This window comes from Macrotis lagotis, chromosome X (assembly GCF_037893015.1).
Source record: "Macrotis lagotis isolate mMagLag1 chromosome X, bilby.v1.9.chrom.fasta, whole genome shotgun sequence".
Taxonomy (NCBI): Eukaryota; Metazoa; Chordata; class Mammalia; order Peramelemorphia; family Peramelidae; genus Macrotis; species Macrotis lagotis.
Genome location: NC_133666.1, coordinates 184976726 through 184998132, shown reverse-complemented (window position 1 = coordinate 184998132; position 21407 = coordinate 184976726). Strand labels below are relative to the sequence as shown.

Below are 21407 nucleotides of genomic sequence, written 5' to 3'. Positions count from 1 at the left end.
ATTTCTCAGGCTAACAGACCTATACAAGCTATATGGAAAAGAGTGATATTTTGTTCAAATTTTAAAATCTTATTTTTATTGCTGTTTTGTTTTTATAGCATGATTAGAAATTATATTATATAGAAATTATGTTCCTCCTCTTCTATCTGCTTGTTCCTCCATCTAGCAAGTCATCCTCTTAAGAGATTAAAACATGAAAAAGTAGCAATTCAGCAAAACTAGTCAACATATCAGCTGTGTCTGACAATATATGTGATATTTCACAACCATCATTTCTCACACCTACAAAAAAAGCAAGGGAGAAAGACACCTGTTTTTTCATTTCTTCTCTGGAGTCAAGTGTGGTTATTCTAATTGCATAGTCTTAAGTTTTGTTTTATGTTGTTTCTATTCACATTGTTTAAGTTATTGTGCAGATTCCTGGTTTTGCTTACTTTTCCCTCTGTGTCAGTGTTTATGAGTCCTATCATACTTCTTTTCTTATCTCTTATGGTGCATTGCATTCATGTGCCACACTTTAATCATTATAGCAATACTACTTTTAAAATATCATCTCCTTCTTTATAAATGAATTATTTAGAAAGCTATTTTTCAAGCACAATTTGGGTCTCTCCTTTGCTATCCTTTGCTATCATTCTCTAATCTTCCTTCCTGCACTTTGCCTGCCTTGTAAGCTCAAACTTCTTGAGGATAAGGGCCGTTTCATTTTTGGAACCTAGCATATAATATATACTTTTGTATGTGTATGGAGGTAACTGGAGTTAAGTGACAGGAAGTGACACAGGAGTATGTGAGGTTGGATCTGAATTCAGGTCCTCACTCCGGGGGGGGGGCTGTTCTATCCACTTTGCCACCTCTCTGCCCCTCACACAAGTGTTTGCTACATTGAGTTGAAGGCCAGAAGGGAAGGTCTAACGTTTTGTTTTTCTATTTGCAGATCAATTCAATAAGCACTTAACAAGTTTCTATTGACTTATAAGCATTATGAGAACATTGTACCTGGGGATAGAGACAATAAAATGAATGTTCCCTATCACTAGAGTTTACATTCTATTAGGAGAGACAATATTTATAAACATATAGAGATGGAGACCAAACCTGATTCCATTGTTTAAAGGGCATTATTAGATGATTAAAAGTCTTTTTACCAATCAATAAGTCTTTATTAAACCCTGTGCTAAGAACTGGGGATATATAAAAAAAGCAAAAGACAGTCCCTGCCCTCAAGGGGCTAAACCATTTCCAAAGAAGCTGAAATGGGAACTGGAGTGGGAAAAGTAGGACAATTCACTGAGGTCCCCCCTTAAATAAAGAAATAATCTGGAGGACCTGTGGGGTATCCTCACTCCAATCTTGCCAGTCAGATGGAGCGGTCTGTGGGTCTGGTGGCTTGAAGAGGAGGTAGGTTGACACTCTTCTCATTACAATCTAGAGTCTTTAAATGCCTTAGGCACGTAAAGATTGAGTGAGATAGCAAGGCAGGCCGGATGTGTTTGGGAGAGGCAAGAAATGAAGGAACATCTTGATTCTGAGCCCGGTTCTCTATCTGCCAAAGTAGCTATGGATAGAGTGCCGAACGTGAGTCTGGAAGATCCCAATTGGGGCCTCCCTCCCCCATGAAACTATCAGGTACTGTGGTGTCATGTAAGGCCCTGCAAACTTTAAAAAGTTTAAAAAACTTTTACTATCTTTTATTACTCAGAAGTAGAATCGATATGTTTGATCAAACTTTAAGTACACTTTAGATGTACTTAATTACTCAACAAATGTTGACTCCAGTGCCACAGTTTTTACCCGACCTGACCTGGCCAGAACACGCGGCAAGGCCGTAGCAAAGCTTGCCAGTGATTTAAAGGAATCGGGTTTTGGTTCCCGGCAGGGGTGAGACATTGAAAATGAGTGTGATTGGCTCTCTGTGTTGTAAACCCGAGGAGCCCATTCCAGAACTTCAGTATAAACGTGTTCTCTTTTATTTTTGGTCTCTGTCCGTTTTGGTCCCCCAGTCCATTTTAAAAGCTTTTTCATAAAAGTATAATTTTTTAAATTAAATTTTATTTGTTTAGAAGAGCTTAAAAAATAAACCTTACGCATAAAGCGTGATCTGATCACGTCATCTTGAAAGTCTTCCTTTTAGCGGGAACTCTTTTTTTTTCAGTTCTTGGAATTGTCAGTCTTTAATCACAATTCATTTCGTTGTACGAATTCATTAATCACGTTCACGGCGACACCACTTAAAAGCGCTTTAGCGTTATGGCAGCTGCTGAGGCTTTTTAAAAACAAAAAATGAAGCGTGGCGCCATCTGATTCCAGGTATGGAGGTAAATTCTCGGAAGGAAGGATGCTGGGCGCGTCGGCGGCGGGAGTGCGGCCGCGACGCTGGGGGGGGGGCCGCCCGGACTGGCGTTCCCGGCCCTCCCGCCGGGGTCCCGCGGAGCTGGCGGCAGGGGCCCGGGGTCGCCCGGGCGGAAGACGCGGCCAGCGTTCCGCCGCGACGGGAGCCGGGCGCGGGCACGGCCGCGGGCTCCACGCCGGCGGCGCCGGGCGCGATCGCCCGCGCTCCGGCTCCTGCGCCGCCCCCCGCGGCCAGAAGGGCGAGCGTGCGGCCCCGGCCCGGCTGGCCCGGGCGCCCTGCTCCGAGAACCGTTGGGCAGGGGCGGGGAAAGGCGGTGTCGGACGGGCGGCAGCGCCAATCACGGGGCTCCTGGAGCTCCCGCCCGCGCCCCGCCCCGCCGCTGACGTCGGCGCCTGCGTGGGATTCTCCTGCGCTTGCGGGTGGAGCCGGCGCGCGGGCCTGGCCGTCCGGGCGCGCGAGTGGCCGAATGAGCCGCCCCCGCCGCTGGCCGGTCGCCGTCCTTTGTCTCGGCCGCCACCCCCGCCTCATCCAGGGCCCGGCGAAGCGGGGAGCCGCCGTGGGCGAAGGGCAGGAGAGCAGGGCGGCCGCGTAGGTGAGAGGCCCCGAAGGGCCCCGGAGCGGGCTCGGCCAGGGGATGCCGCTGCCGGCGCGGCGGAGCGGGCCCGAGGGCAGGGCTGCGGCTAGCGGGCCCCCGCGCGCCCGGCCCCGCAGCCCCCGCTTCTGCACCGGCCCCGCGCGGGTGGGCGAAACGCCGCCGAGGCCTGGGGGAGGGGCGCGGCGCGGCGCGGCGCGGCACGCAGCTGCTGCGGGCGGAGCGGGGCTTCCCCGGGCCGGGCCGCCGCGGCGCGGCGCGTCACGCAGCTGCTGCGGGCGGAGCGGGGCTTCCCCGGGCCGGGCCGGGCCGCCGCGGCGCGGCGCGGCACGCAGCTGCCGCGGGCGGAGCGGGGCTTCCCCGGGCCGGGCCGGGCCGCCGCGGCGCGGCGCGTCACGCAGCTGCCGCGGGCGGAGCGGGGCTTCCCCGGGCCGGGCCGGGCCGCCGCGGCGCGGCGCGGTACGCAGCTGCTGCGGGCGGAGCGGGGCTTCCCCGGGCCGGGCCGGCGGAGGCGGCGAGCGAGATGCTGGCGGCGCCCCGCAACGCCATTGCGCTACGCCGGGGAGGCCCCCGGGCCTGCGCCACGCCTAATCCTTCACCCCCTTTGTGAATTCCTCAAAGGGAAGGTCTGTAATAATAATATAACAATAATACTGGAACGGGTGTGATAATGATAATAATGCAAGGGAAGGTGTGTAACCATCAAAGTAATAACATAAGGGAAGTTCTGTAATGATAATAGCAATAATATAAGGGAAGGTGTGCAATAATAACGTGAGGGAAACTGTAATAGTAATATAAGGGAAGGTATGTACTAGTAATAGTAATGATAGTACAAGAGAAGGTGTGTAATAGTAATAACATAAGGGAAGGTGTGTAATGACAATAGTAATAACATAAGGGAAAGTGTGTAATGACAATAGTAATAACATAAGGGAAAGTGTGTAATGACAATAGTAATAACATAAGGGAAAGTGTGTAATGACAATAGTAATAACATAAGGGAAGGTGTGTAACCATAATAGTAATAACATAAGGGAAGGTGTGTAACCATAATAGTAATAACATAAGGGAAGGTGTGTAACGACAATAGTAATAACATAAGGGAAGGTGTGTAACGATAATGGTAATAACAGAAGGGAAGCTGTGTAACCATAATGGTAATAACATAAGGGAAGGTGTGCAATGACAATAGTAATAACATAAGGGAAAGTGTGTAATAATAGTAATAACATAAGGGAAAGTGTGTAATGACAATAGTAATAACATAAGGGAAAGTGTGTAATGACAATAGTAATAACATAAGGGAAGGTGTGTAACCATAATAGTAATAACATAAGGGAAGGTGTGTAACCATAATAGTAATAACATAAGGGAAGGTGTGTAACGATAATGGTAATAACAGAAGGGAAGCTGTGTAACCATAATGGTAATAACATAAGGGAAGGTGTGCAATGACAATAGTAATAACATAAGGGAAAGTGTGTAATAATAGTAATAACATAAGGGAAAGTGTGTAATGACAATAGTAATAACATAAGGGAAAGTGTGTAATGACAATAGTAATAACATAAGGGAAGGTGTGTAACCATAATAGTAATAACATAAGGGAAGGTGTGTAACCATAATGGTAATAACATAAGGGAAGGTGTGTAACGATAATGGTAATAACATAAGGGAAGGTGTGTAACCATAATGGTAATAACATAAGGGAAGGTGTGTAACCATAATGGTAATAACATAAGGGAAGGTGTGTAACCATAATGGTAATAACATAAGGGAAGGTGTGTAACGATAATGGTAATAACATAAGGGAAGGTGTGTAACCATAATGGTAATAACATAAGGGAAGGTGTGTAATGACAATAGTAATAACATAAGGGAAGGTGTGTAACCATAATGGTAATAACATAAGGGAAGGTGTGTAACCATAATGGTAATAACATAAGGGAAGGTGTGTAATATAATAGTAATAACATAAGGGAAGGTGTGTAATGACAATAGTAATAACATAAGGGAAGGTGTGTAATAATAGTAATAACATAAGGGAAGGTGTGTAATGATAATAGTAATAACATAAGGGAAAGTGTAATGATAATAGTAATATAAGGGAAGGTGTATAGTAGTAATAGTAATGATAATACAAGAGAAGGTGTGTAATGATAGTAATAACATAAGGGAAGGTGTGTAATGATAGTAATAACATAAGGGAAGGTGTGTAATGATAATAGTAATAATATAAGGGAAGGTGTGTAATAGTAATGTAAGGGAAAATGTGTAATAATATAAGGGGAGGTGTGTAGTAGTAATAATAATGATAATACAAGAGGTGTGTAATAATAATAGTGATAAAATAAGGGAGGTGTGTAATAATAATAATGATGATAATAAATAGCTAGCAATTATGCAGCTCTTTAAGGTTTGCAAAAGCACTTTAATATCTTGTCTCTTTTGATCCTTAAAGCAACCCAGTGAGGGAGGACCTTATTTTCTCATCCTTATTTTACATCTTATTTTACAGCTGAGAGCTGTCTAATGACTTGCTCAAGGTCACATTGCTAGAAAGTGTCCCAGGCAGGTCTTCCTGACTTCAAGCCCAGCATTTTGTCTGTTTTACTACCTAAGGTGTAGGTAGTAAACAGTTTGATTGTTGAATGAGAAGTTCTAGTTTTGGTCCTCATTTATAATAGAACTGACTTTATTGGGAGAGAGTAATATGAGAACATGGTGTGTAGAGTTGTATGATGAGAGTTAAGGATGGCACCTTTTGTCACTACCATATGTTGATAGTGGGTACCTGTAGCCACTGACAAATGAATCCTGTCAGTAACACACTGTCCACCCCTCTTGTTGGTAGTAAAAGAACACACCTATGTGACCTTCCCCCCTCCAAAAAAAAAAAACCCAAAACCCAAAATCCTTTGGGCTTCAATTTCTTTATCAGTAAAATGAAAAAACTCTGCCAAATGGTCTCTAAGGACCCTTTTAACAGTTCTTAATCCTATGGTTCAAGTAACCAGGGGACTTAAGGTAAAAAGTATAATTCTTTAGCCAGGGTATCTGTACTTTTTCTAGACTATTATCTCTAAGATAAATATACCCAGGAAGAAAATTTCACAACCTCTCTCAGTGCTGAAGCTTACATTGGCAGGATTTTACAATCATTACATAATGTTTTAGTATTGTTGGTAATAATATAATAAAGATGATTTTTTCCTTTCTCTGAATGCCTATAAACTTACACTGCTCTTGTAATTTTGCATTTTACAAAGATTAATTGTATGCATATCTTTCATCTCTTTCTAACTGTGAGTTTGTGGGGGGTCAGGACATGAGGCTATCTCAATGCTTGGCATATAGTAGTTTGTTTTTTTTTTACTTTTTATTGGAAGAGTAAGTCAGTGAATGAATTTACCATTTCTCTTGTCATCTAATTGAAATCCAACCATTGAAATTAATGTCCATTTTTGATTCATGTTATTACAGACATAAAAACCAACAGTCATATTTGTCACCTTATTCCATTCTTGGATTACTATTATCTCAAAAAGAATATACAATAGTTTATATTGAGCAAGTAGAGAGGAGCCCATGAGCAAGACATGTATTCTATTAAATGCACTCCCACACAATTCTCTAAGAGTATATTAAGTTTCAGAGAAGTTCATATTTTTTCAAAGGACAAACTAATTTCATTAATTTTATTTCTAGTTCTTCTTCATATAGGTTTCCTTAGTAAAATATATTTGTATACTGTGATGTTATATGTAAGATCATGATAATCCTTTGAGTATCTGACAATTAGAACACAAAGCCATTATCATCACAATTATCTGTTACTGGGCCAAAAAATAGACATATGGACTTGTGGAATATAAAAGGTATTCAATTAATATATGCAAGATATTACTGTTTGATAAATTCATTGAAAAAAGAAGCCATTGTTTTAACAGGAAAAGCACCAAAGAGTTGCTTTTAAGGATCAAAAGAGACAAGATAATGAAGTGCTTTTGCAAACCTTAAAGAGCTACATAATTGCTAACTGATTATTATGATTATTACACACTTTCTCTTTCAGGGGATCACAAAACAAGGAGTGAAGGTATCATTTTGAAGGATTAACACTTCACCTCAACATCTTTGATGGGGGGAAAACACCTCATTAAATTCTCATGTATCCTGGGGCATTTTTAAATTTAAACTAGCAAAAGTTTGGGGAAAACCTAATGTACTTATTTCACGTGTGTAAGGGAGATAATTTTTTTTTGTTTTTAAAAGGAGATAATCATTAAAGAAAAACTAGATGTGCTCCAACTACATTAAGATAAATTTCTGCACAACAAAAATAATAGAATTAAATATGTGCTGGGCACTGTGCTCAGCACTGAGGATACAAATGCTAAAAGACAAAGATAGCCTCTGCCCTCAAGGAGTTTACAGTCTAATGGCAGACAGAACACTTAGAGGAAGCTAAAAAGGGGGTGTGGGAGGAAGGGCAATGAAGGCACCCAACTTGTGGGCATGGAGGAAAATTCAGAGATGCCTCAAAGGAATGCAGCCAAGTGAGAAACAAGATCTCTAAGGTGAACTCTAGCTTTAAATGGTCTGGAGTTCATGGCCTTACTCTCCTCCAAACTTAGAGGCAGAAGATGGTGCTGAGGTAGAATATTAAAGCTTATGAAATCTCACAAGAGACATGGTGGAGAAGGCAGTAAGAGAAGTCCCAAAGGAGTGCAGTCAAGAGAGAAATTTACCAATAGATTGGTAAAATATGGCAAATAAGACAGATAAAAACCCTAAAATACATGCATTATATATACATGAATAAAAATAACAATCAAAGGATATAAACTTAATAATTATTTGAAAAAATGTTTGATTTGATCAATGAGATACAAATTGAAACAACTTTGAAGTACTTATCAAATTCCTTAAGATAATTAAAGGCAAGGAAACTGAGTGCTGGCAGGATTTCAGAAAATCAGTACAAGCTGCTACAGAGAATCAGGTACACCTTATTTATTAGTGTAAAATTGCAAATCTGTATAATTTTTTTAGAGCTATTTGGCAATATATACTGAAGTTTTAAAAAATATTCTTTGACCTACTGATTCCATTGTTAGAATTATATACTGAAAATTTGATTTAAAATCAATTAATTCATCAACGATATTCCAAGAGGCATTATTTGTAGTTGCAAAAAATTGAAAATAGGTTAATGACAAAAATTTAGGTACAGTAATGTAAATATGATATAATTCAGGTTGGCAAATGTCACAGACCAGACCTGATTTGGGTTATTCTGGTTGCTTAGGTATAAGATTGGAATGAAATGAGAATTAGGCCATCAGTCAATAAAAGGAAGTTAACTTAATCACAGCATTGAAAAAATATTCAGCCAAGAATGTGGCTTAATTGCTTCTGTGTTAGCCACGCTTGGTTGCATGTGCCAAGCCAGAGTGATGAGCTCCTGATTCTTCATGGGCTGTTTTTTTGCATGTAGGTGAAAAGGAAGTAATATCATATTTGATCCAGTGGCAGCAGGCAGTTTCCTGGGGACCACCAGCAGAGTGTACTACAGAATTGTGTCCCAACAGAACAGGTCCTTAAATTACTATATGATCAGGAACTGATAAGGCTTCCTGATAAGGCCCCTCTGCATTTCAGCTTACTTAGTGTTCCCTGGCCTGTCAGCTGAACTGCTCTTCCCCTGGGAGCACAATGGATAGGAAGGGAACCAAATATTTTCGTTTTCAGAGTCCTCTACTGAGGGACTGTCTCATTCTCCAGTGGACTGTTTCATAGTCCTCCTGGCATTGGAAAGCAAGAAACCTCCAAACAGTTCTCCTCTTGGTCTTGGAAGCCCTTCTAGAAGCTTTATCAGTTTCCTGATTGCCTTCCGGATAGGAATTCTGAGGGACCTTATCAGTTTCCGATTAGAATAAACAAAAAGGTAAGATGGGCTGGCCTGGTGCTGATGATGTCCATGCTAGAATCTTCTCTGTTAGATGGGCCCATGGGAGCTGCCCTTTCTCCCTCCCCCCCCCACCCCCCTTCTGGGGCCAGAGTAATAGAAAGAAGTTCTTCCCTGAGCAAGTGTTGTGTCCTTGACAGTGATAAGGTAAGGAACAGTGACAAATGTGGCTCAAACATCTACAAGGCCAGAACCCAATTCCTCCTCTTATTTGTAGTCATCCTCACTCAGATTACCTCCTGCCACTCAGGGCTAGTTGCCATCAAGTCTAAGAATATTCATTGAAGAATTATCCATCTATTCTTTGGAGGAAAAAAACACAAAGCAAAATACCTCTTCTGTGCTTTATGTGCTCTTGCTGCCAGACATGAATAGTTGCCATTTCTGCCAGAGGGGCTCCTGCAGTGGGTCCCAGCACAGGCACTCATTTACTTTGGGAGTTACAGTTCAAAGGAGCCAAAGTAGAAATAGACTCTCCTCTCCTCTCCTTTTGTCCATATTCCAGGTTGCAGAAAGGTCTCTGGTTTCCTGAGGAGCATCAGTCCTTTCAAGGATTAGGAAGAACACTGTCTTGTGTCATATTTTTCAACAAAGGTTATATGGCCATTTTAAAAAGTGCCAGGCAGTTGTTTTTACAGTTCTTAGATAACCCCCAAATTACTATCTCTAGGGAGAGCCCAGGCCTGCCAAAGTTTTTTAGTCTCAGGCATCACTATTACACACACACACACACATACACACACACACAAATTCAAAATTTATGCATGTTCAATTAAAAAGTTTATAGAATTTATTATTTTTATGGCACAACATTAAAAGATGCATGCACATAAATCTATCTCTAAGTATCTAAATGCCTACAGATAGTTTTCTGTCTTATCTCCTTGGGTCAGTAGAGAACAACTCATCTTATGCTGTCATAGCCAAAAGGACCACCTTTAGAATCATAGAGAACCAAGGATCTTCTTCCACATCACCTTTCCCTACTTTAATTAGGTCATTGTAATATATTATGCTAACTGTTGCCAAGAATTATAAATTAGGGGCAGCTAGGTGGCATAGTGGATAAAGCACCGGCCTTGGAGTCAGGAGGACCTGGGTTCAAATCCAGTCTCAGACACTTAATAATTACCTAGATGTGTGGCCTTGGGCAAGCCACTTAACCCCATTTGCCTTGCAAAAAACCTAAAAAAAAATTATAAATTAGACTTGACTCAGACCAATTTGGAGGTTCAGTTTCAGGATTGGAATGGAATAAGAAATTATAGGTCATCTAACAATGAACAAAAAGTTTATTAACTTTAGCATGGAAAGGAAATTTAACAGGATATAATATTGATTCTGGGTCTCTGTATTGGCCATGCTGGCATGTAGAAATGGATACCAAGTCAGATGGAGGAGCTCCTTACCAGCCAGTTTTTAACTTGGTTTGTATGTGATAGATGTCAATCCTATCACTAAGTCTGAGGAATGCAAGGAAATATGGGAAAAACCCATTATGAAATTATGCAGAGTGAAAAAAGCAGAGGAAAAATGAATGAGGAAGAATAATCAACGTCCAATAGTGATAGGAATTGAAATATAGAAGTAATGACATTTTTCAGCATGAATTTCATTTATTTAATTGTAAATGGTTACAAAGTAGGTTTAGTTATATAGATGCTCAGGATAGTTGATAACAATTAAAAATGTATTGTTTTTTTACTCATCAAACTTTTGATTTTAATAAAATTAATTAATTTTTTTTTCTATTATCTAACTCCAAAATTTAAATACAGTATATATATATATATTATATATTTTTATATTTTTACCATATATATAATACTTTTTCTCAAAAATATAATTTAATGTTAGCTTTTTCATATTCAGAAAAACAATTTTTTTTTACAATTTTCGTTAAACCTGAATTTCAGTGGTTTGACCACTTTGAATTATGAGAAAATGACTATTTGGTAATCTCAGTAAGCAATATTAACACATCTGGACTATCAGATTAAATTTACTTTTTAAGGAAAAGTAAATAAATTTGACCTGCAAATGCATAGTTTATTTTCCATAGTAGATATAAAATGACTGATTCATTCAGATAAAATATATTGACTGGAATAATTTTAGTCTTTAATATGTAAATTTTTCACTAAAGTCTTCTTGTGGCATTTTTCTTCTTTAAGAGTTTTGTTTCTGATCATAAAAATCTGTTGATAACCTATTGATTGACACATGTTACCTTGCAAGAGCAGTTATTTTAGTGAACTCCACTATCAGCCAGGGTTGCATGATTTGATATTTATCTGTCAGAAAAATTTATAGTGTCATTAAACTCCATTTTGAAAAATGTGCACTTAAAGTGGGCTATTGAATGTTTTCTCTGTACCAGATTTCATTTCTTATTGGTATCTTTTTTATCTTTAGCTAGGTATTGGTGTTTTTCAATGGCCTTGACATCAAAAAAGACTAGAGGTCAAATCTAGTTTTAGACACAGAAAATGAGGATAATAACAATACCTACCTCCTACAATTGTTAGGCATCATAAGATAATATATATGTATAAATATATATATATATATATAAAGCTCCTGGCTCCTTGTAGGCACTAAATAAATGCTTGTTTACTTTGTGCCCCAGACATCCTTTCAAGATTATATTCGCAATATTAAGACAGCATTTAGATCACTTTAGAATACATTATTTTGTTAATGCCTTTTGTCTATACATCACTGTCATTTTTCACCCTTTCCATTGAACTTTCCTTGTGACAAAGAAAGACAATAAAGGAAACATCCTCTACAGAACCCATGTCTAATATTTTTTGTGTACTTACCTAGTAAGAGTACCTCTTTGCTCTATAGTTTAATTATTATCTGGGACCTTCACTGGTTTTTCCATTATCTAAATAAAATTCAGCTTCCTTTATAGTATGTATATAGTCATCATAAATATTGTTCTATTGCACTATGCATCAGGTTATAGGATCTTCCTTTGGATTTATCATGTCTTTCCATCCTGCACAGTAATATTACATTACATTTATAAACCATAATGTTTTTAGTTTTTGATTTTTTTTCTAGCAGTTCCCTAGTCAGTGGGCACCTTCCTTGTTTGTAGTACCTTGCTATACAAAGAATGCTACTGTATTGATTTTGGAATATATTAGACTTTCATTTTCGTTTTTGACTTAGTGCATTGTTGGGTCAGAGATTATGGATAGTTTAATTGCTTTTCTGAAACAATTCCATGTATATCCATTTATATATGTGTTTGTGTGTGTGTGTGTGTGTGTGTGTGTGTGTGTGTGTGTGTGTATGAATCTATATCTATAATGTATGTTAAGATTTTTGTTTTTACTTTAGCTTTGTTTCCATATATATCTCCTAATTTTACCCTACCCAGAGATTCAGCTCTTGTAATAAAGAATAAAAAAAGAGAAGGGGGAAAAACATTTCAGCAGAACTAACTAACACATCAACTCAGTGACAGTCATTGTTCCAGTCTAAACATTGACTATACCTAGTGCACCCCTTTGCAAACAGGAAAGAAGGGACATTTCCTTATCTTCTTTGGTGTCTGACTCAGTCATTATACAGCACTCAGTTTTGTGGATTATATCGTTTGTGTAGCTGTGTACACTGTTTTCCTAATTTTGCTTACTTTGCATCAGATCATATAATATAGATTTTTTCTTTATATGCTTTATATTCTTAATTACTTAGATAATATTAATATGCCATTACATCCATGTTCCCAATTTGTTTGGCTATTCTTCAATGAATAATTTGCTTTATTTCTAGTTTTTTGCTACCATAAGTATTCTAATGTAAATGATATATTTCTTTCTGTCCTTAATGTATTTGGAATATATGACCAGCACTGGGATTTCTGGATCAAAGGACATAGACATTTTAGTAATTTCTTATTATAATTAACAAATTACTTTCTGTAATGATTGGACTAATTTACAGCTTTATTATTAATATGTTTGTGTGTTTTCTCATCTTTGACCCTTTCATGTCCGAAGTAATATCTCAGAGTTGTTTTTAATTTAAATTTCTCTAACTAGTAAATGATTTTGACTATATTGGAGAAATGGTTCTTGAGGTATTGTATATTTGTCAGTTCCATGTATATTTTGGATATCAGATTTTATTGATAATTTTAATGCAGATAGTTTCCCATTCTACTTTTTCTTTTCTGCCTATCTGTGTGACCTTGGGCAAATCACTTAACCCTAATGCCTTAAAAAAAAATTTTTTAAAAATCTCCCTTTATCTGGTTATAAAAAAATACCTGATTTTATTTTCTTCTTGCAGTTTTTTTTTTAATTGTGACCTGTTATATTCAGGTCACATCTGTTTACTACTTGGAACACTTCAAAAATGTAAAGCTAATGAAATAGAAGTAGAATATATATTTGTATATAATCTTTCCTTTAAAAAAGTTCAAAATACCAAATAAATCACACATTTGTAATGTCTTTGCTCCAGTTCCAATCTCGATCCCTACCCTTTGCTTTAGTAACTATGTCTTAATTAATTTTAGCAAACCTTTTAAAATAAGACTTTCTGACCTTAGCTATACAGGTGCTTGGATGACAGACACAGTTGGTAGGTCTGATCCATTTCAATTTGGTTACCCTTGACAAAGCTTGCATTCTCTTCACATTGTTTTTATAAGAGCTTATCAGCATCCCCCTAGACCACATAATGAAACATTTGAGTATGTCATTAGTGGAGGAAGTAAATATCATCATACAAAATCCAACTTTTCTTTCTTTTTTAAATTTAAATTTTTTTTTATTTTTTCCAATTACATGAAAAGATAGTTTTCACCATTTATCTTTTTGCAAGCTCCTGAGTTTGACATTTTTCTACCACCTTCCCCCCACACACACACTGCCATACAACATGTGTGATGTGAAAGAAGAATTAGACTTAAGGGGAAGAAAAAACACAAGGAAGAAAGAACAAAAAAGTTTTTAAAAGTGAACATAGTTTGCTTTGGTCTGCATTCAGACTTCTTAGGTTTTTCTCTGGATGTGGATGGCATTTTCCATAACAGGTCTCTTAGGATTGTGGTTGATCACTGAACTGCTGAGAGTCTACCATAGTTGATTTATCTCACAACATTGCTGTTAATGTGTACAATGTTCTTCTGCTCACTTCACTCAGCATCATCCAACTTTTGAGGAAAACTAATAGGTAATAATAGGTAAGGCAGTCAGACTGTTGTTTGTCATTTCTTTGAAGAGGACCATGACATCAGGGAGACAAGATACTTAACAGTGATGCAGTTTGGGCACTGATGTTGAGTTAGGGTTTGAATAGTGAAAGAATTTCACTCAGAGTTCAGAGTGATAAGGGACAAATACAAAGTTTTATTTTGCAAGTACAAGGTTATTGCATGTGGGCTTTCTTCCTAATGAATAAGCAGCTAGCAGAGGGAAAAGCTAGAATTTATATAGGGGTAAAGGGCATGACTACATGCTAGGAAAGGTATAGGGGTCAGTGCAGGTGTAGTGAAGAGGATTATGTCAGGGTATTCAGAAGTAGCAAAGGCTCATTTGGGGAAACAAAACACTAACAGTTACCATGTTCGGCTTCTGCCTCTGTTTCCCACTCCTTGTGGGATCCTCCCAGTAGTAGTTGAGAGACAGAGTACACATATGGCTGTTATCAGTTCAAAATCTGGCATAAAGGAGGACTTTTCTCAGGACTGTTTCTCAGAGAAAGTAGCAAGGAATATTACAAAAACACTATTTCTCAGAATAACAAAGCCAGCATAGCTCATGATGAGTCTACTATAGAAAGACACAGAATTTAACTACTTGCTTTCTGCCTAGCATTTCCACTTTAACAATATCTGTTAGCCTTATTTTCCTCTTCTGTAAAATGGAGATCACAAAATCATAGAATAAATGCATAACCACATATGGGGGGAGGAACTCTAGGAGACTGTATACCTATACTACATATACCTATGAGCCAGTTGTGTTTAATCTTACTGCATTGTGGTTTTTGTTTGTTTGTTTGTTTTTTTAGGTTTTTTCCAAGGCAAATGGGGTTAAGTGGCTTGCCCAAGGCCACACAACTAGGTAATTATTAAGTGTCTGAGACCAGATTTGAACCCAGGTACTCCTGACTCCAGGGCTGGTGCTATATCCACTGCGCCACCTAGCTGCCCCATGCATTGTGTTTTTATTTGTTTGTTTGTTTGTTTATTCATTTATTTATGGGGGGGGGTAAGAGTTAATTCCAGGGTAGAAGATTTGAACTATAGGGAGAAACTCCTTTGAACTATATTGGAAGAGCTTTAGCAATAAGTTTATGCTTAAATATCTGACTCATAGGGTTGTTGTGAGAATCAAATTAGATAATGTAGATAAAATTTTATGCAAATTTTAAAGTGCTGTGTAAATGTTGGCTTTCATTATTCTTTTTTGGGGGGGGATGAATATCAAGCAAGGATAAATAGGTAGGTGATGGTGAGTGAAGTACCTGTAAATTCCATCACTTGCATCAGGGCTGCGAAGTGTTGGTTGTATTTTAGTCTCTGTTCCCTACTTTGTGGATCCCATCTCATAATCCTTTGGCATATTAAAAACTTTTTAAAAATCTAGCTGTAAATATTTAAATTTGTGTATGTTCCTTTAATTACAATTTAGACAATTCCTTTTTGAACATTGAGTTATACTGACATTTATAATTTGTGTCTTTAGTGAAACCACAGAGCAGTAATTATTCTAGGCAATATTTAATATTTGCTAGGTTTGTAAAAAGTTTCTGATAAGCATATTTCTGTTGAAATATTGAACAAAATTGGTCTGTATGAAAGATAATGTTAACATTTATTTTCTACAAATTTAGGAACTCTATTTTGAGAATCTTTCAAAACGGAAAAAAATCATGGAGAAGAATGGGAACAACCGAAAACTCCGAGTTTGTGTTGCCACTTGCAATCGAGCTGACTACTCAAAACTTGCCCCTATCATGTTTGGCATTAAGGCAGAGCCTCAATTCTTTGAACTTGATGTGGTAGTACTTGGATCACATCTAATAGATGACTATGGGTAAGGTAGAAGCTTTACCTTATTTTATGTAGTTAGAGGAAAGTGCATATTAAACTAGATCTTAAAACTGTGTTTTACTTATTAATGACATATTGTCTTTTGATAATTGTATTGTGAAAATGAAATACTATTTCGATTTGAATATAGGTTATATTGTTAACGTAATGCTTTATGACAAGTCCATAGAACTGAAAGGGGCTTCTGAGGTTATCCAGTCCAAGACCCTCATTTTATAGATGAAAAAACTGAAGCCTGAGAAGTTAAATTTCATTTTAAAACAATGACACTTATTAATAATTACTAATGCCCTTATGATAATTGTATTCTGAAAATTACTTTGAATACAGAGGATAATATTAACTTAATATTGCATAATGACAAGTTTTTTTAATCCAGTTCATATATTAGAGAGTAAAATACAATATTGTTAACATTTATTAATTAGGTATGGTTCATAATTTTGACCCATATTTGAAGGGAATACAAAAGGAGAAAGAAGTTTAGGGAAAAATCTTTGAAAAGATAGAAAGATAACAGTTGTCTTTTGACAAATACACTTAAAATAAATTTGGTCTTTGAATTCTATATATGTGTCATTTAATGCTCTCTGGTGGATTAAACTAGTGTTTAGTAAATTCTAAACTTCCATCATTGTTAGAAAGTAAAATGCAGATTATAGTAATAATTTTATTCTGTTTGTTTTGTTTTAAATTACTTTATTGAAAATACGGCATTGACATTTTAAAATAAGAAAATACTTCAGGAACCAAGAAGAAATTTGAGAGGGGTTAAATTTTTCATGTGAAAAAATTTCATGTGAAATAAGTTCTGTTTGCCTAGAGAAAAGAATCAACTTTGAAATGAGGTAGCATGAAGGACAAAGTGAGTATCAGAGGAAATTTGATGGAAAAGAGACATCCAGGAGAATAATCTATGCATTTTTCTTAGCCACCTGCTTCAATAATGGAAGACTGAAAAATATTAAATTGGTTTGGTTATTAAATAGAAAACTGACAGCATTTCTGCTGCTGACAGAGAGACCATGGGACCAAATTGAAATTATGGGCCACATAGTCACTTTCTTTTCTTAAAACCGGAATTTTCATTAAAATTAATATTTCATTAAAACGATATTCTTTCAATATGAAATATTTCTGTGTTGCACTGAGAATCATCAGCTCTGTCAACCAGAAGTTTACATTTTTATAAACAATTAGGACTTAGGAATCCTGTTTCTTGATTCTAGGGCTCAAATTTAAATTTTCAAAGATTATGCTTTCTTAATAAGTGTTTATCTGACTCAGATTGTCACTAGATTGCTTTTTTCATGTATTAATATTGCTTTAATTCAAATAAATGTTCTAATGGATTCTTTCTTTCTCTCCTATCTAGAAACACATATCGTATGATTGAACAAGATGATTTTGACATTAATACAAGGCTACATACCATAGTTAGGGGTGAAGATGAGGCAGCCATGGTGGAGTCAGTAGGTCTTGCATTAGTAAAGCTACCAGATGTCCTTAATCGTTTGAAACCTGACATAATGATTGTTCATGGTGATAGATTTGATGCCCTGGCTGTGGCTACATCTGCTGCCTTGATGAATATTCGTATTCTTCATATTGAAGGTGGAGAAGTAAGTGGGACCATAGATGACTCTATTAGACATGCTATAACCAAATTGGCTCATTATCATGTGTGCTGCACCAGAAATGCAGAACAACATTTGATATCTATGTGTGAAGACCATGATCGCATCCTTTTGGCAGGCTGCCCTTCATATGATAAACTCCTTTCAGCCAAGAATAAAGACTACATGAGTATTATTCGTATGTGGTTAGGTATGTATTACACAAAATATGAATATGTTGTTCATTTTATTCTATTAGAAAATGTTGGGTACGTATGAATATCTTTGGCTGCTCCACCATGTCAATAATTTATGAAAGATACAGAGGTAAATTTTTACCTTGGGATTGGTGTTTTGGTTCCAGTGTAACCTTTATGGGTAACACAATTAACCAGATCATCAAGGACCCTAAATTTTGTTAACATCACCAAAAACATTCATCTCCTAGTCCTATCCACGATTTATGAGATTTTTAGATATTTTTTATTTTATATATAGTTACACAATGTGAAGGTTATTTGATTTCTTTTCAAATTTTGTAAAACTTTGAAATACAATGCTAATTTGGTTTTTATTATTCAGTTAAAATATAAATTCCATTTCATAACTTATAAACCAGAAGACTAATTTACAAACTTACTGCAATATATCTAGAGAAAATAATCAGCAATAGTCATCTGTTCAGCACATCCCTTTCCTGATAGGTAGAGCTAATCAAGAAATAAAATTAATTATCAGAAGATCATTTGAGTTTGGAATCAAAGAAAAGGTTATGCTAAAAAAAAGATTTTTATTCATGCCACAATAACATCTGAAGGAACTGAACCTTCTCATTTTATAAGATAACTAACCTCAGGGATAGGTAAGTAACTATACTCAGGGCAGCTTTTTATATTTGCATAATGCTGGAGATATAATCACAAATTTTAGATTCTTGAAAATTTTCTATTTTTTTCTATTTCATTTTGATCATAAGTTTGCAGTAGACATTATGATTCTTGTTTTTATTACAGTTAAGGTACTTATTTATCATTTCATCATTATCTTTCAATATCCATTTAAATGGTTTCATACTGTCTTTAATGATTCCAAGTAGGACATTGTTTTTATTTCAAATGTATTAAATTGATTGCTCTTAACTACAACCAAAGGTTGTATGTTTTAGATCTTTCTTTTTTTTTACTTTTTTACTTAGTTCCTGATTTCAAATTTATTTGGTTTCTTTCGCTCCTTTCTGTAATATACTCTTTTAGAAACTAATATATCCTTTTAGAAACTAATAGAGTACCAGTCTAAAGTCAATATATGATCTTTAGATAAATATAATGTATATATAATATTGATTACTCTTAATCACAAAGTATTTATTAAACATCTATTATATATAGAATCACTCTGCTAGGCACTAGGGATGCTAGTACAAAGAATGAAATAATTACTATTCACAATGAGCTTAAGTCTTATTATTTAATGAATTTACAAGGAATTACCAGTTTATTCAATAAGATATTTTATTCTGTATCATAGTTCATTTTCTTTATTTACAATATAATACAAAATTATGCTATAAATAGCCTTTGTGGGTTTCTATAATGTAAATATTTTAAGAAAGAACTCTAAAGTCTTATTGTCCTTGGGCATAATATTGCTCATTTTGAGGAGAATTTGTTAGAAGGGAAAAAGAGAATAGTGAGATAATTCTGGTATTTCAAACAATAGATTTCCTTGAGTAGGAGCTGAAAAACCTAATCATATTTTGAATTATCATCAGTTATGTTATGACAAAACTTCACTATGTTAAATATTTGTTTGACATTTTTTAATTTTTGCTTTCCCAGCTTTAGTTTTAAAGATAATGTATTATTGTGATTTTAATGTTTATTGAGAACATGTTAATGAACATTTTTCCTTATTGTAATCCCTAGGAGTTTTGTAGTATTTGAAATCATAATAAACATACAACACGGTTTTTTTGAACTTTTAAAAACTGTTAGCTATTTAATTTCTATGTTTGGTGTGATTGGTTTTTTATCAATTATTTACAATTTAATTTTAATTTTTCTAATTTAAGTACCTTTTTGGAACTTATGAAGTATCAAAATGAAACTAATTTTCAGACTTGATTTTTAAGGTATAAATATTCTAATTTTTGCTTTAGAAAGGTTTTTTTTTTTTTTAGGTTTTTTGAGTGGTTTGCCCAAGGCCACACAGCTAGGTAATTATTAAGTGTCTGAGACTGGATTTGAACCCAGGTACTCCTGACTCCAAGGCCGGTGCTTTACCCACTATGCCACCTAGCCGCCCCAAAAGTTTTATTTTTTTAATCTAACCTTTCAGTTAATTTAACTATGTGATTTGATTCTCTCTACACAGGTGATGATGTAAAACCAAAAGATTACATAGTAGCACTACAGCATCCTGTGACTACTGATATTAAACATTCTATAAAAATGTTTGAATTAACATTGGATGCACTTATCTCATTTAACAAAAGGACACTAATTCTATTTCCAAATATTGATGCAGGTAATTTAACCTTACCTTTTGATTCCTGTCTTTGCTATTATCTGAAGCCACATTATATTAAAGTCTCTTGCCAAGTAGTAAGGGAAAAATGCAAGAAATACAGCTATTTATAATTGTTTGTTTTGTCAATAAAACTAAAGAAGCATCCATCCTCTCTTTCTTGGAAAAAGGTAAAATCCTACTGGTTTGGCCAGGGTTGTGCTGGAGCCAGCTCTACATAGCTTACCAGAGTTATTCTTAAACTTTTAATATGAACCTAAATATATGTACATAGAAATATGTGTGTACCCTCAGAGAACCTTTGTTAACATTTATCAGCTAACTGTATTGCTCTCTAAACATTGTCTGAACTCAGCAGGAGTGCAGCGGAATGCTCAGGGCATGAAGTCATCACCAAGCTAGAGGCCTGGTGACTTTAGTAATGAAAGTAGTAATAACTGGCATTCATTTAAAACCTTTAAGGTTTGGAAAGTGTTTTACTTTCATTATTTCGTTTGAGCTTTGCAATACAGTTATACCTCTAAAGTACTGAATTTAGTTGAATAATCTGATTCAGGCTTTCTAGACTCTGGGAAACATGGCGGGCATGGTATCATAATATCAACTAAATAAAGACTCCTTTCCCCCTCAAATTTTTTTTACTGTTAAAAGGAAATTAAAAGTAGGTTGTTTGATGTTAAAAAAATAAAAATGAAATTAGGGACACCCCCTCCCACACTGGTTTTAGATGCGAGACAGGTAGTACTTTGTTTTTGTTATTTATGTAATCTTTTAAAGATACAATTGTATTTCACTTTACAGAGACAGGCATACTATTATATTGGCTATTAAATCATGTTTTTGTTCATTGATATTTGAAACTGACATACTTAGAGATTTAACTTTGGAAAAATGTTGACCCCAAGACTGAATTTTAGTGAGGCATAATGAATGAACAACTGGCCTTGGGGACATCTGGGTTTAAGTTGAATCTGTGACATAGATTGGCTTTGTGATCCCTAGATAAGTCACTTGACTTCTCATTGTGCTGGGAAACTCTCCATTAGTATATAAATTAGAGAATGTTTGTCGAGCTGCTTTGATTATTTCTTCACTTGGGAGGATAACTATGCCAATGTTTAATACATTGTACATTATAGTATGTTTAGTCCAAAAAGAAAAGAAAAAATTAAAATCACTTTTAAACTGCTAATTTTCCATTAAATACATTAATATCATTTCTCAAAATAAGGACAGAGTGGTGAGGAGTGGAAAGAATGAAA

General features: G+C 36.3%; 1 protein-coding gene across 3 annotated transcripts in view; it reads left to right on the top strand.

The window, feature by feature from the left end:
- GNE (glucosamine (UDP-N-acetyl)-2-epimerase/N-acetylmannosamine kinase) overlaps positions 1-21407 on the top strand; it is a 98977-nt gene that overhangs the window by 28491 nt on the left and 49079 nt on the right. Inside the window, exons 1-4 of one of the 3 annotated variants that reach the window (XM_074203740.1) lie at positions 2030-2310; positions 15784-15986; positions 17379-17830; positions 19993-20145. In XM_074203740.1, the coding sequence (XP_074059841.1) occupies positions 15823-15986; positions 17379-17830; positions 19993-20145 (769 nt within the window). In that variant the 5' untranslated portion in view covers positions 2030-2310; positions 15784-15822. Of the gene's footprint in view, positions 1-2029; positions 2311-2795; positions 2946-15783; positions 15987-17378; positions 17831-19992; positions 20146-21407 lie in introns of those variants that run through there. The other 2 variants (XM_074203739.1, XM_074203738.1) reach the window with 2 other exon arrangements.